Source organism: Lithobates pipiens, unplaced genomic scaffold (genome assembly GCF_037356315.1).
Source record: "Lithobates pipiens isolate NorthernLeopardFrog02 unplaced genomic scaffold, aLitPip1_a1.2 Scaffold_25, whole genome shotgun sequence".
In the NCBI taxonomy this organism is placed as follows: Eukaryota; Metazoa; Chordata; class Amphibia; order Anura; family Ranidae; genus Lithobates; species Lithobates pipiens.
Genome location: NW_027507787.1, coordinates 14,017,369 through 14,033,797, shown reverse-complemented (window position 1 = coordinate 14,033,797; position 16,429 = coordinate 14,017,369). Strand labels below are relative to the sequence as shown.

The 16,429-nt window shown below is 37.5% G+C and overlaps 1 protein-coding gene and 1 long non-coding RNA gene across 46 annotated transcripts in view; one reads left to right on the top strand and one right to left on the bottom strand.

The window, feature by feature from the left end:
• ANK3 (ankyrin 3) overlaps positions 1 to 16,429 on the bottom strand; it is a 906,473-nt gene that overhangs the window by 310,367 nt on the left and 579,677 nt on the right. The window contains exon 1 of one of the 45 annotated variants that reach the window (XM_077454080.1): positions 923 to 1,061. The exons of the other annotated variants lie outside the window; for them this stretch is intronic. Coding sequence (XP_077310206.1) covers positions 923 to 958 — 36 coding nt within the window. The 5' untranslated portion in view covers positions 959 to 1,061. Of the gene's footprint in view, positions 1 to 922; positions 1,062 to 16,429 lie in introns of those variants that run through there. 45 annotated transcript variants of the gene reach the window in all.
• LOC143930114 (uncharacterized) lies at positions 973 to 16,298 on the top strand. The gene is made up of 2 exons (XR_013262714.1): positions 973 to 1,408; positions 15,685 to 16,298. It is a non-coding gene; the product is annotated as an uncharacterized LOC143930114 (long non-coding RNA).

The window sequence follows — 16,429 nt, the reverse complement described above, 5'->3', positions numbered from 1 at the left end:
TCTGATAGCACCTGGATACAATAGATCCTACTCTACTCCTGACAGGTCGCAGGATCCCAACATTAGGCATTAGGTACTGACAGCTAGAAGAACCCTCAGGCAGTTTACACACAATTATAAGTCCATGTGGTGTGACTGCAGCTATTTGAAATTCAAAATCTGGTCATATCAGTTTCATTATTAATATTGTTATCTATATGTATTTGGTACCACAGATGTGACTACATTTTGATATTGTCGGATTCCTAGGCACATTACAGTTCAAGATCATGATTTTAAATGGATAAGGAATGCTTTAGCTGTTGTCACTTGCATAGTGAATGTCACCTAGAGGCAACAATGACATTTGTATACACCTTCATGTATATACAAGTATAAAGAAAAAAAAAATTCTCTGCATACAACCAATTAAAAAAAAAAATTAAATCAATTGACTATATCATAATTACTACACAAAAAGGTCATAAATTATAATTCAGCTTGCTTTGTCTAAACATTAGCATAATAAAATGGTTTGCAAAATTACCTAATTATCTTAATAAAAAATCTAACTACAGCTTTTCCTATTGCTGGAATACAACAAAGAAATCAATTTCTGATACAAAAACCTTCAAAACGCTGAGAAAATCAAGGCATGGCATTAGCAATCAGTTAATACAATATTAACATTTAGTTTGTACATTTAAAATAAAGGTTCATAATATATCTGTCTCGTCTATTGAGAGTAAATGAGTACATTCAAATGTGTACTCAGTGATCACATTTAACCTGAAGGCAAGGGCAAATTCCAGAGTCCTGTGCAGTTGCGTGTAAACATTTACATCTGTTCCTTGCTGACGAGTTAAGTTAAAAATAAAGGAATTCATACAAGCCATTACGCTGCTCAGACAGAAATCTATGGAAAAAGTGGAGGCAACCTTACTTGATCAAAAACGCTCTCTCCTTCTTCCACCGCCATTTTCTCTGGCTTACAATGAAACTTGATAATATGATAGATTAATAGCGTAGACTCTGCATCCCAGAAGGAAAAAAAAAAAAAAAACAGAACACGTAATTCCGAAAAGGCTCAGGCTACAATTGCAGGTGACGTCCCAGAGTCTCAACTATACACTCCACAACACTCAACCACTACTCTCATCACACTGCATAGGAATTCCTGGCTGGCTTACCATATTTGTAAGCTCCAATCATTCTCTGTATATGTAACCATGATATGTAGAATACCAAAAATAGCAGCAGAATCAGCTGGCTACTTCCCGACACTTGCTTGGAAGGGCTCAGAACAGGCTTTTGTCATTTTGCTTATCAGTCCTGTTAGACATAAGTCAGTCTGCTGGGAGAAATTAACCCAAGGATGATAGCCATGTAAAGCCAAGGATGCAGCAAAGACTCCAAGAACATTGTACAGGTACTATTATACAACAGGCTATATAAGCAAATTAAATACCGGTAAATGTAATTATTGTAAAAGTGTACTAAAGGAAAAACTGCAATGGGAATAACAAATCAGCTGTACAACTTTTTAGGCCAAAAGCTAAATTTCAATCTGTCTCATTGTTAAGCCGCAACTGTTATGGGGCCTTAACGGAACTTGGAGAGAATAAAGTGGCCTCCCTTTAACTCTCATCTGCAGTAAAAACTCACAACTCTAAACCAGAAACAGCTGTGCCTTTACTTATAAAATCTTACTGAATAGAGAATGTTACACATAGTGTGTTATTCAAAAGCATTTCTCAATTTTGTTAAGATACCTTTATTTATATGTTTGCCTAATCTATAGACAAAATGTTTAAAAAAAAAATGCATCTTTTACACATGCTGTTTCCACGAAGTAACTCCAGATGTGGTTTATTGAAGTATTCCATTGATATGTGCACAATTATTTACAGTACACCCAGTATTTAAATGCTATTCCTATATCCTTTCAAGCTTAAGCTTTACAACTAAAAACACTTACTCAATCTGTTTTTCGTAAAGTTTATTTGATAGGATTTTAAATACGCTGTGATTAATCTATTTCGCAAAGGAAAAGTCCTTCATGGTGAGTTGGCAGTCCATAAAGTTTGTATACAAATTTTATATCCAACACATGTATCACAGACTGGGAACATGTGTTAGAAGATATCTACTACTACATTCTTTATTCTTTAGTCACCTGCCACACCATTATACCAGCTGGGTAATACATTCAGTCTACACTTATCTGGAAAATAATATTGAAGTCTGGATGATTAAATCCATAGGTACAACAACTAAACATTAGAGGTCTATGCTCTGTGTGCCATACCAGCTGTTTCCCATAGCTATATTTAAGATGGCCACAGAAGAGGAGACATTTCCCCAGAAAGAGCATACAAGAAGACATCTGCCAGTCCTCTGCAGTACTGGTACCTGTTGCCATTTATATTACAACTTGCCTGATGGACTGAAGCAGAGCATGTGTGAGAAAGTTTAGCACTCCTTAAAGAGAAAATATAAGGACCAGGTTGTGGGCACCCTATGGAAAGTTATGAATGACGTACCATGAACATGCAGGTTTGACCCTCAAAGTCCAGTTAGTTTGACTTGTGTGAGCCTCCTGTACTGTGCTCAGGCACAGTTTAGCTTACTATACCCTGGCCCATTTAAAGAGATGGGTTTGGGCATGGTTTAGATGGACTTGCACATGGGATTACCTTTGGTCTATGGCAAAGGTGTTGACATAGGCGTGCTCGGGCCTACCACAGTGTAAGCGCAAGCCATCAGGGGATGTTCTTTTTGCAAAGTGCAAGGAAACTGTGCCTAGTGTGAGTGCATCTTGAGTGTCATATCAGGGGTAGGATTAGGCCATTTATGGTCACCATTACTCTTTTGCCCTCAAATGGATACAAGTGATAAAAAATATAAAAAAATATAAAATATTAAAAAAAAATGTACTCACATAATATAAGCATTACCTAATGTTATATAGAAGGGCCCACTTCATATATATATATATATATATATATATATATATATATATATATATATATATATATATATATATATATGAAACCTATAATTATAGAAGCCATATGAAGAATATGTTTTTCTCCTTAAATTCCTAAGAACGTTGACTATTGATTTAAAGACTACTTTACATGCAAAGTTTTAGCAAATCCTTTTTTCCATAATTCATTCATATTAAATCCCATAAAAGATAGTAAAATTAATGTCTGTCTAATATCTTTATTGGATTAGCTAAGTACACTATTAGCATGTACAATAATCTTCTGAAATGCTAATCTGGATGTACCTAGTAAGATTAATGAAACTGAATAATATTCTTACTTGGTAGAATATCACACTGAACCCTGATTATGGATTGTCTGGATTTATCACTGAGGTGCCATTCATCACAGATGTAGTAGAGAAAACACAGATGGCTTCATGGTTCAGATTATGTTGAATATAACAACCAATCAGCTTCTTACTCATATTTCCTAGCTAACACTGAACAATGAAAGTATGAAGGTAATTGGTTGCTAGAAAGAACATACCACAATTAGTTCCTCCATATAATTTTTGTAATCTGGACACAGAATTAACAGAATAGGTGTTAATCCCAAAAAATACAAGTGTACACGACAGAGATTAGTTCTCTCACCATGGCATTGTACAGTGCCTCAGGTAGTGGCATCCTGCTCTGTAATCTCTAAAAACTTTTTGTTGGAATTATATAGATGTTATGGATTATTTCTGCCACCCAAGAAGCAGGGTGAAGGACTCCTTAGCTGAGAGAGAATATAGGATTTGGAGGAGGTCAGAGAAACAAGCAACACACCACACTTACCTGCTCTATGACCTGCCTATGAAAAAGACAAGGGTCTTTATTCTAGCCAGGAAAACCCTGAACAGTATAGTCCAAATCTAAAAAAAATATTTTTTGTTTTGAATAGGGTAGTAGGGAAACTTTTCTTTTTGCTGTTCGATTTACATTGGGGATATTCCTTTCACTTCTTGGAAATCACTTCAAAGTAAAATAAATCCTCTTTTAGTTGTCACCGTATCAAGTGTCCGTATTGGAAAAGGTTTGTTTTCCTCCATTCTTAGTCCCGGTAACAAAGGTAATTAAGAAAACCACAAAGGTGAATGTCCCATATGGGGAAACTGACAGCAAAATTAACCATTAGGGTTAAATAACCCTTCCCTTGTCCATCCAAAACCAAAAAAAAGTTTTAGCTTTAAATATTTTTTAAAGTTTCAATATTATTATTAGGTGCCGCTATCTCTGAGCTTGCATGCACATCCGAGCAGAGCGTATTCCTAATGATTTTGAAACCCATTTTTCCATGTGTTTTACAAGTATTTTTGCACATGTATCAACCTTCAGGCTTTTGTTTCCTGCGTTGGGCATAGGGAGGAGAGCATTTGCAAATGAGGAGTTCCTCAGGCAAAAAAATGCACTAAAAAACTCACAAAAGCACATCATGTGTCTACAGGTGCTTCTATGGAAAGTCAAGAGGCCAAATGTGTATGGGGCGAAAAACACACAAATATGGTCAAAATAGAACTTGTGTACTTTCACGCTGAGTATTTTCCACTGGCTGTCTGTAGAAAAAATAGAATTCTGGTTGTTCGGGGTCAAATTAGATACTCTGAATGCATCTGAACGCTTGTAAACATGTCTAAATTTAGCTTGTAAAGACAAACCAAAGCAACATTTCCCAAAATTTTGTCAATAAACACTTAGGAAGGTTTTGCTTAAAGGCATTATAAACCTTTCTACCTGCACCTTGTGCTTTTTCACTTGCATAAGATGTACATTAATAATGTAGTTTCATGGTGTCATTTGTTGCCCTCTATGCTCAGCCTATAGTAGAGTAAATCTTCACATGCCTTTGTCAGCAATTTCTGTTTGTTTTCAAACATGAGGCATGTGACATGGCACTGCACTGGTTAATGCATGACATCTGTAGTGTGAGAACTGCATTTTGGTAGGATTTAAAAAAAAAATGTAGTTAGTATTAGGAGGAAAAGTGACCCATCATTGATATTAGACATGTACACACACATATTTCATTTCGGAATTTCAGTTTTGTCCGAAAAATAAATTTATTTAGTTACTCCCGAAATTAGTTTTTATTTATTTAGTTTCATTAAAAAAATGCATTAATTAAATCCGAATTAATTAAGGTCGAATCTGTCATTTGATAACTTTTATTAGCTTTGTATTGTATTGGAAGGACTTCCCATTTGTTGCATGGGTATTGATAATGATTGCCCATTTGCCTCTGTATCATAAAAATGATCATTTGCTGCTGAATATTGCAATGATCACTCAGTTATTGCCTGTGTATTTTAACTGTTGCCCAATTATAGCTCAGTTATTGTAATGGTTGCCCATTTGTAGCCTGGTTTTTGTAACGCATGCCCATTTGTAGCCAATGTATTCTCCTTTTTTGCCTATTGTCAGGTCAAAGCTGTTTGCTAAATAATATAATTTAAGCAAATATTGTCCAAATGCATGTGTATTTTTATTAAAATCTTAATATGCTTTGTGTATTCCAGATTTATTTAGTACTGCAAAAAAAATTGACTCTGTGTTGAGTTTTTGTGTAATTAAGACCAGTCACTGCTATACTCTCTCCTTGTGCAGGATGATTGGTCTTATATCCACCCCCTTCTCATTTTCTACAAGCAGCCTAAAGATGAAGGACATGCTGGGTCCCGAGGTTCTGCACTCCGCAAAGGCTATGTAGGGCACAATGATGATATCACTGCTACTTTTACAATAACTGGGTCTGTAAAGGCATTTGATGCACAAAACACGGATATACTGTATATTTTGTGGTTATTGGGGAGTATATTTAAATGACAGCTTTTGTACCTTGAGTTCAGCTTTAAAATCTTAATTTTGCCTTAGCTCTTAGCCCAGTCCCATATACTTTCTCTCACGTGACAGACTAAACATTTGAATTCTATTCTATTCAAAAGAAGAGAGAGCCTTTGCTAGTTTCATATTAACCACTTCCAGCTCTTAGGACATATATAAGGATATCAGTGAACCTCTTTCATGTTCAAGTGATCCAAGTGACTATACAGCAGCCTGATCACATTTACAGGGTGCGGAAGAAGGCCCCCTTCCTGCTGCTGCTGTTCCTGGGCTCTCCTTTCTTATTGGGATAGCTATTAGTAGTGTAAGCTGAGAAATCTGGAGAAGGAACATGTGTTCCTCCCTTTCCTCTGTGACAAATGAAGCCAGCATGTATTATGTCACATACAGTTATGTTTTCTTATTTATTGGCCCTTAGTCTCGGTTCACACTAGTGTAGCTTCAAAGTCGCCCAACTTTAAAGCTGCGCCGCACAGCGTGACTTCAACGCTTCTTGCAAACGACTTCTTTAATAGAAGTCAATGCAAGTCACTCTGAAGTCAACACCAATTAATGAATGAACCTTTTTCTAAGTCAGAGCGAAAAGAGTTGCTCTGATTAGAACGGTTCCATTGCACTGAATGGGGCGCGACTTGTCAGGGGACTTATAAAATATAATTTTTGTATGTGTGCGCTATAATCTATTTTGTTCTGTTTGCGGTCTTATAGCAGCTCCATCTTGAATGTAAACCTATTTTTAGGGTGTGCCCCCCAAGTCTGTGGTTTGTCAGGGGACTAAGTTGACATGTTGCCCCCCGGTGTAAACTGAGCCCTACTGACGAGAGAGGAAGCTGATCAAACCGATCTGTGTTTGAACAGCTGCCTTGGTGGGATGAGGAGATGAGGAGAGGTCAGGGGATCCCAGATCTCTCAATAAAGAGGACCTGTCACTGCCCAGCTATTACAAGGGATGTTGTTCATCCCTTGTAATAGAAATAGTTGAAACAAAATGAAAGAGAAAGTGTAAAAAGAAAGTAAATAAAATGCATTTTAAAAAAAGTGCTCCCGCCCCCCTGTACTCACACTGAACATACACATAGGTACCGCATGCATATGTAAATAGTGGTTGCACCCTACTATGAGGTAGTACCACTACCGTCAGAGTGAGAGCAATATTTCTAGTATGCAAGATCACATCTTAAGCCTCGTACACACGATCGGATTTTCTGATAGGAATTGTGTGATGACAAGCGGTTGGTGGAAAATCCAACCATTTGTATGCTCCATCGGACAATTGTTGTTGGATTTTCCACTGAAAAATGTTGGATGGCAGGCTTTACATTTTTTAGCGGACAAATGTCTGTTGTCGGATTTTTCGATCATGTGTATGCCAGTCCGTCAGACAAAAGTCCAAAGTACAAACATGAAAGCTCAGAAGCAAGGATCGAGCCAGAAGTGGTCGGTCTTATAAACTAGCATTCGTAATGGAGAATTATGAAATTTTGAAATGCAGCGCACATTCTCTTCTTCTTTATTGGGATAATAATGAAGCTGCTTTGCTGGTGATACTGATGGAGTTCTGCCAAACTTATTTTTAAAAGGCTTTTATTTTCTAGTGATATTAAGAATAATATTATTATGCTTGTTTTTTTTGGGCAAGTTACCACAACACCATTATCCCATAGTTTTTAAGATCAAAGATACAACTATGTTGGCGCCCCTTGTTAATTTTACATTGTATTTTTTTTAAATGTAACTGCCTACTTCCAAACTGCCATTTGAAGTAAAACACATAGCCAAGTATTATTCTCCACAATTTTTTTTTTATTGTGCATTAAAAAAAGAAAACAAATAAAATTAGACATGCTATCTGCCAATAGAACTTAACCAAAAAGTGCATTGTATGCATCCAAAAATATACCAAATCAAATCATTATTCAACCAAAAAATAAAATAAAGCCTCATGCACGTGTCCTGCTTCCTAATATAGGGGGGTCAACAATGCCAAGAATGGGTGAAAGCAGGGGTCTGTCATCCCGGAGATAATTCCGAAAATCATCTGAATTATTCTCCTGGAGCTCCCGCAGCAAAGTCATATGACAGAATTGGTCACGATTAATAAAGCAATTTGTGGTCCAAGAAGTCCTCCTCCTCCTCCTGTTCCCGAACTGGGAACTGGACTTGGGTCAAAGCAATAACTCCAAGGCCAATAATAAATAACAAGTTATCTCCTCCAATTCCGCAACATGTCTGGTTGACAAATGACCGCTCAGAAACGAATTGGAAAGCATGAAATGAAAAGCGCGAAATGAAAAGCACAAAATGAAAAGCGCGAATCAACACTTACCAAACTTCTACTAACACGAAAATTATCAGAAGGAGCCCAAAGGGTGGCGCCTGACAATTGAACTTCCTCTTTATCAGCTCGTAGCACGTCTAGTATGTCACTACATTTGTGTTTGTTGGCCAACAATTGTGTACCATTTGTATGCAAGACAAAATCCAGGCACATGCCCTTCGGACAAAAGTCTGACGCTTTGCCTGCATAAAATCCAATTGTGTGAATGAGGCTTAACTCTAACTGATAACTTGTGAAGGCCTTTAAAGTGTCATCTATGGAGATTTTTAGGTAGCATAGTTTGTCACCATTTCACGGGCGTGTGACATTTTAAATCTTGATGTGTTTGGTATCTATTTACTCAGGGCAACATTATATTAAATATTTTACCAAAAAATGGGTATTATATTGCATTTGTGAAAACGAAAATGCCTTTAAGTATATTTTTTTCCTGAAAAGCAGCTTTTGCTAAATGGCTGTGCAAATATTATGCAACCATTTTATTCTCCAGGGCCTCTACTTTCAGAAAATATGTAATGTTTGGGGGTTCTAAGTAATTTTCTAAAACAAAAAAAAAAAAAAGAATATTTTAGCATGTATGTGAGAAGTGTCAAAATTTGCCTGGGCAGCAAGTGGTTAAAAGGAATGCAAGAGTAGGTGGCATTTTTATTAATTTGGCATTTTGTTAGTTTTGGTCTTTGCTTATTGCATGGCTTTCACATCTTTAACTTTTTTTAATTTCTGGTTGGTTTGTGCTGTAGTTTTTTGCTGGGGAGGTTAAGGAAACTGAATATATTTGTGCTTATAGGCATTTGAAAAATACACCAGCTCTGTTAATAGCAGAAACTGTAAGTTCAATAAAATATAAGTGAAGGGGGTTTGAGTCTTCCTAGAGATATTCTTAAATCAGCTAATTGCCTCGGACACCACAGAAAAAAGATGTCTCTGAGCTAAGAGACATGAACATAAAATTAATGAAAAGCATGGAGAGGACCTGCTCTACAGTTCACTGAGTACACAACCTCATTATATACCTGATTTATTCATCTGTAAAATTCAGAGCAGGGTCTTTGGCTGTATAGATTTCACTGTTTTAAATCTTAATTCACATCATCCCAGTACTAGGTCAGCCGTAAGTCATGCCAACTGATATCTTGGAAAAAAGAAGCTCTAAAAATAATTATATTTGCCAGATAAGGTATATTGGATAACGTAAACCCCCTTCAAACTGATTAATGAATTAAGTATTTCAAAAAGTGACATATCTTCTGTTAGAAGAGTCTAAATACCCCCAAGTCTCATTGTAACCTCTTGTGACCCCTGACACTTAATTGATTATCCTATTCAGCTAACTGAGGTCTGCTTATCAAGGCATATTGTTGCCTATCTAAGTTCATTACACCCAAAGGGCTCTCTCAGACAGTGAATTGCTTTTCAGAGGGTGGTATAGAATTGTCTGGCAGATGTTCAGTAAGCGTTACTGGCGTCTCCTGATGCCTGTTTTTTTTTTTACTATTTTTAATTGCTGAATGGCAATTGCGGGACCATGTCACAACTGCAGAGGTCCAGCTGCCAAACTCTGCAACCCGAGTTAAAATTTGCTTTGGCATGTGAAAAGCCCGGTCAGACTGTAATGTTAAAATTCTGGTGGTAGGCCAGGAGAGACTTCAGAGACAATTTCTCTGCATCGGGCATCAACTGACAGTGTAGGCAGTAGAAGAAGTATTTTGTTTCTTCTTTTGGGCCAATTTGTTTTAAGTGACAGAGTTGCCTTAATGTAGCAAACTACCCTGCATATTATGAAAAACAGGCCCAATGTGACTGGCATACCAGGGAATAATAAGTGGCAGACCAGGGATGACTTCCCTTAGTACAGAAAATCATACTGTTATGTTTTTTTTAGTTGTAACAGAAACATTTTCAAATGAATATTCTAGTTTACTATTAATTAATTAAATTACCTCTTGATGCTTAAAAAATGGGCAGCATAGTGACTTGGTTTACACACTTATGACTTACAGCACCGAGGTTCTTGGTTAGAATCTTATACAGGACACTATCTGCCGGGAATGGGAAAAGAAGGGGTATGCCTGTCTTAAGGCTCCCCTTCCCTAATGGGATTATGACGGTTAGGAAGTTTCAAGGTTCTCCATTGATGGGTGGGTCACATGTTAAGAACCTTCTGGAGGCTTGGGAAAGGGTAAGCTGTGATAGGTGGAAAGAGGTCAGCTGCCCCTTTGGAAGCTTCTAGAAGCTGAATGAGCCCCTATTTAAAGGGAGAGCCGAGGAGAATTCTTGCCAGTTGCCAGACGATATCGAGGAGCTCCCCACCCACCCCTCTCCCGTTGCGGTCTTTTTATGTGGTAAGTCCTTTTCGTCTAGAAAAGGGACAGTTATTGAAATGAATTTAATGAATTTTATAGCTCGAGCTTTAATGACTGAGCTGGGGTTTTGTTGGTTTTAAAAAAGTTGATGATTTTATAAGATTTGAAAGTGATAAAATATGATGAATTATATGTTAAAAGATATATATGTTGTGAAAACCAATAAATAAGGCCACGGCCATTTTCATCCAAATGGTGTCAATTTGTTCTTTATTGCATATATGGAGTCCAATACCACCTGTGATCCCATATGCATGTTGTTCTCCATGTGTTTGTGTTTCCGCCGGGTACTTATAACTTTCCATCACACTCCAAAGACATGCTGGTAGGTTACTTGGCGATTGTCTAAATTGGTCCAATAATGTGTGTACAAATTGGCTATGCACATTTGTTAACACATTCTGCATGCCAGTTCCAGGCATGTGCAAATAGTGGGGGTTGAGGAAAGACCTGGCGACCTACCTTGTAAAACACACGCCAAGAAAATTCTATGGAAAAGGTTCTTGAATTTATCAGACATGGCGCTCAGAGGGCTGGCTTATAGAACTGTCAAACGTCGGATACAGCAGATAACACACACACACACTTAAAATATACAATTTTCCACATTCTCTAGAACACAGCTTTTTCTTCTATATTCCTAATTAATATACATTTCTATTTTTCCTGCATGGTAGTTGATAGGCAGTTTCAGGCTTTTGTCATTATCCACCAGCATGCTCATACATTTTTGAGTATGTCTAAAGCCCCATACACACTATCAGTTTTTCTGCTGAGTTTTTCCTTCAGATTTACCAAAACCATGTAGTGAAAGGGCCTGCCCTATTTGCATACACTTTGAAACTCCTAAGGTTTGACCTCATATTATATAGCTTTCTGAAGGAAAAACTCAACAGAAAAACTGATAGTGTGTATGGGGCTAAACAGACATTGAGGGTTATTTACAAAAGGCAAATCCACTTGTAGTGCACTTGGAAGTGTAGTCTCTGTAGATCTGAGGGGAAGATCAGAAATGAGGGGAAGCTCTGCTGATTTTATCATCCAATCATGTGCAGGCTAAAATGCTGTTTTTTATTTTCCTTGCATGTCCCCCTCAGATCTACAGTGACTACACTACCAAGTGCACTTGTAGTGCAAAGTGGGTTTGCCTTTTGTAAATAACTTGACCTTCTGTTACCTGCACATTGGTTAAAGTTCAAGGGCACTTTTGCCAGTGGTGTCAAGAGTTGTTCTTATTGTTTATTCATGAAGAGAGGCGAGGAGGTACTCTCGGTTAGTACAGGCAAATCTTTCAAAATTTCATGTTTTATTAATTGCAATACACGTTTTGTAGTTTATTTTATTACATGTACATCCTGTTCTATACAATATGTAGACCGCACGACACGTAGATTGAGGGACCGCCTCCATGACCCTCTATAGGACGTAGAGAAAAATCACTCAACAAATATAGCCAGACATTGGAATGAATACCATCATAAATGATAATACTTCCAGTCTGGCCATTCAAGGCACGGAGAAGATCACCATGCCATTAAGAGGGGGAGACAAATTCAGAAATTCAGATTTTTCTGGATATTCCATCTGAATACCAGACAACCTATAGGCTTAAATTCAGACTGGGATGTATCCCATTTTTATGAATAGATGTGACAACTAAATGAATCAATATACATGCATGTACACATTTGGGGGATAAAATATGAGCCAATCTCTAGTACTTTTATTTTTGTTTAGTTGGAGCACTATATGTTGAGACAATAGACACTATAAATATTTTAACATTATTGTATGCACATAGCTCTTTAAATGAATATCTTTAAATAATTACCTGTAATTATAATCAATACACAGGCGTACATGCAGAGAATGGAATATGAGCCAAGTTTGAATGGCCCGTATTCCAATTAGTTGGTTTGTCAGATTTTTATGGTATAATCATGATGATTATTTTTGGATTCTTACATATTTATAAGTTCCCAAATAGATATTTTCAAATAATTGTCTATGCCATTAGTGCCCAATTGGCACGACAGGGGTTACATTTTAATTTAAATATAAATTTACATATAATGCATGGATATAGACACATACATCTTTCAAAAATATTATTGTGTTTTATTTTATTTCCATAAACTCATGTTTTTAATATGCATTTGTATATGCACAATGGTACTTGGTTTTTCAGTTCTTTACTTTTTCATTCGTTTATTTATTCTTTTATTATTCATTTATTTTCTTTTTAATTAATTTTTCACTTTTTTTTCATCTTTTGTTCATTGATTAATTTATTTAAAATTTTAAGTATGAAGAATTACATATTATGTTTGTTCATCCTGCATTTTTGTGTTGCACGACACATCAGGTATGTCTATCAGGTTATTTTGGGATGTCGTGTTTAGGTTCATGGATTAAGATATCCCATGCACCTGAATGACTCCAGGTGTTTCGTATGTGTTTAGGAATTTGAACTGACGTATCCATGTGGGTGGCCAATCAGAAGGATTTCCTGTTTGACCAACCTTTTTCTCATCCCCATATATATATGGATGGTCTTTCCATCTTCCAATAGTAATGACTAAGCACCCCGTAGTGGTGTGAAACATGTCAGCTTTTCATTGATCCTGTGCCTCTGATGTCTTTGTACCAGAAGAATTTTTAAACCATTTTCAATAAAGGTGTCAACAGAATGTGGCTGTCCAGTCTTTTCTTTGATTCATGACCTTCTCCTACCCTCTCCATTGGGGACAGAGATGACAATGAAAACCTGCCAGAGGTTCTAACCCATCTCCACTCTATCCTAAACAAATATTTTTTGGCCATTGTATGAATTAGTATTCCCATTTAATTTTAGGCTATGAAATATCTGACTACACTACTATACAGGTATAAAGTTATGCCTTGTCTGTAAGCTACCCAGCTTCTGCTTTCTCTCTGCATTATCTGGAGAATCACTCCTAGGTCTGAATGTTTCTCAGACTTAACCATATGCTCAAAATCTCATTCCCTGGAGAGCAGAGTAAGGCTGAATCACATAGTGCTGAAAGGTATGTGAAATGCATGTAGATAACAAGCTATAATCTCTGTAGGTTAGGCCATAGAACCCATTACTTTGCAGATTGCTCAGGATATTTATATTGATAGCATGTCTTTAAAGTACACCAGCAGTATTTTTTGCATGATCTTTGTAATTATATATGCATAAAGAGGCAGCCATATTTGCTGATCATTTAAAATAATGTCTGGCAAAAATCTTTTATCAAGAGTGTTTAGTGAATAGCAAAGCCTTAAAAAAAAAGAAATTGAATAGAATAGAGTAAAGAAAGACTAGAGCTCCCCTCAGGTTGTTATTGCCATCTGTGTCCCCACTGGAAATATTCACCATCTCTATTTGTCCTGGTGAACATTGTCACTGAGACAAAAAGTGATGGAAAATGTAAAACTATACAATCAGTGGAACTGGATCCAATAGGACATCTTCCAATGATGATATTTGTTCTAGTGAAAACTAAGAGGGGAATTCAACTCAGTTTTAGAGGTCTGCTCTTTTGTGTCGCTGGGATAAAAAGTAGTGGATTCCACCCCAATTAGGCACAAACAGTATAAAAAAACATACTGGACTTTTCACCTTTCCCTACTCTACTGGAATCAAAGGTTCTGGCTATACATACACTTTAACCACTTCCCCATCGGCGCACGCCGATGTATGTCGGCAGAATGGCACGGGCAGGCATATTGGCGTACAGGTACGTCCAGTTTTAAATGCTGGCCTGCCATCGTTCGCGTGCCACCGGCGGCACGCTCGCTCGCCGGTCAGGACCCCGTGAGTCCGGTAGCACATACCCGCGATCATCTCACGGGGCGCCTGAACGAGGAGATGCTGTTGTAAACAGCATCTCCCCGTTCTGCCTAGCAACAAGTGACTCTGATCTCTGCTCCATATGATTGGAGCAGAGATCAGTGTTCAATAAAACAAAGCCCAGCCCCCCACAGTTAGTAACACGCCCCTAGGAACACTTAACCCCTACACTGCCACCCACTGGTTAACCCCTTCACTGCTAGTGTCATTTACACAGAAATCACTGCATTTGTATAGTAGTGATTGCTGTATAAATGAAAATGGTCCCAAAAATGTGTCAAAAATGTCCGATGTGTCCGCCATAATGTCGCAGTTACAATAAAAATTGCTAATCGCCGCCATAACTAGTAAAAAAAAATTATTAATAAAAAATGCCATAAAACTATCCCCTATTTTGTAAACGCTATAAGTTTTGCGCAAACCAATCAATAATCGCTTATTGCGTTTTTTTTTTACCAAAAATATGTAGAAGAATACGTAGGGAAAAAAATGTTTTTTTTATATATTTTTGGGGGATATTTATTATAACAAAAAATAAAAAAGAATGCGTTTTTTTCAAAATTGTCCCTCTATTTTTGTTTATAGCGCAAAAAATAAAAAACATACAGGTGATCAAATACCACCAAAACAAAGCTCTATTTGTGGGAAAAAAAGGACATCAATTTTGTTTGGGAGCCACGTCGCACGACCGCGCAATTGTCAGTTAAAGCGACGCAGTGCCAGATCGCAAAAAGTGGTCTGGTCTTAAAGAGGAAGTAAACCCTGATGAGTTTACTTCCTCTTTTTTTCCCTGCAAATGTAAAGCATAATGGACTACTATGCATCGCATAGTAGCCCACTATGTGTCACTTACCTGACACAGGAGCCAGCGAAGTCACGCTGTCCCCTGTAGTCCGCCGCATCCATCTTGCTGGTGGCGTCTCGCAGCTCCGCCGCTGTCATTCGGCGAAGCCGCGATGACGTCACTCCCGCGCATGTGCACGGGAGTCGACAAATGCGGCAGCTCCATTATTGGCATGCGCCGTAGACAGCGGTGCCCGTTTTCGGGCAAATATCTCCTAAACCATATAGGTTTAGGAGATATTGCTTGGACCTACAGGTAAGCCTTAATCTAGGCTTACCTGTAGGTCAAAGTGGTTTGTAAGGGTTTACAACCACTTTAAGCCAGCCAAATGGTCTGGTCTGAAAGTGGTTAAGCAGAGAGACTGAACAAGGCAATGTCAAATGGAGAGCCCCTTCTAGTGCTTAATCTATACATCTCTCTATACAGGGGTTGGACAAAATGATGGAAACAAGTAAAAGAACAAAATAGTTATCTATTATGGTGTTAATCTACCTTTGGCATCCAAGATGGCCTGAACTCTCTTCGGAATTGACAAATAGAAGTCTTGGATGGTGGATAATGGAATCTGATACCACTCTTCATGCAAAAATCCTGGTCAAAATCCTGCGCATGTCCTTTTGTCTCTTTTGGTCATTTGACCACGTTGACTGCGCTTATCCTTATCCGACAACATTTTCCCAACAACCTTTGAATTCTGCATCTCATGACACCACAAATAATTTGGCAACTTCAGTTACAAAGGCACCAGCTAAACGAACAACCAACAATCTGCCCTATTTGAAACTCAGTAAGCTCTGACATGACTCTGTATTACTAGCAGCGCATGCAGAGAATGACGAAAGTGAGCTGTTAGCTAGGGGTCTCATCACATAGTAGAAGCAAAAGAATGTTACATCACTTTTGATTTCAATGTAAACCATGTCGTCACTTTCACACCTGCAAATCATGTAGTGTTTCCATATTTTTGTTCACCCGCTGTATTGCATGCAAAAATCATGACATATTAAATGCTTTAAGATGCATAAATCAAATCAAAATTACTTTAGATGTGATTTTCACATTTTTAATGTGGAATAGTACTCACCAAAATACACTATATCTTCCATTAAAAGTGTCCAAGATGGAGCCCAGGTCAAATTCAGTAGTACAATTTTAATATGTCCACCCGTGT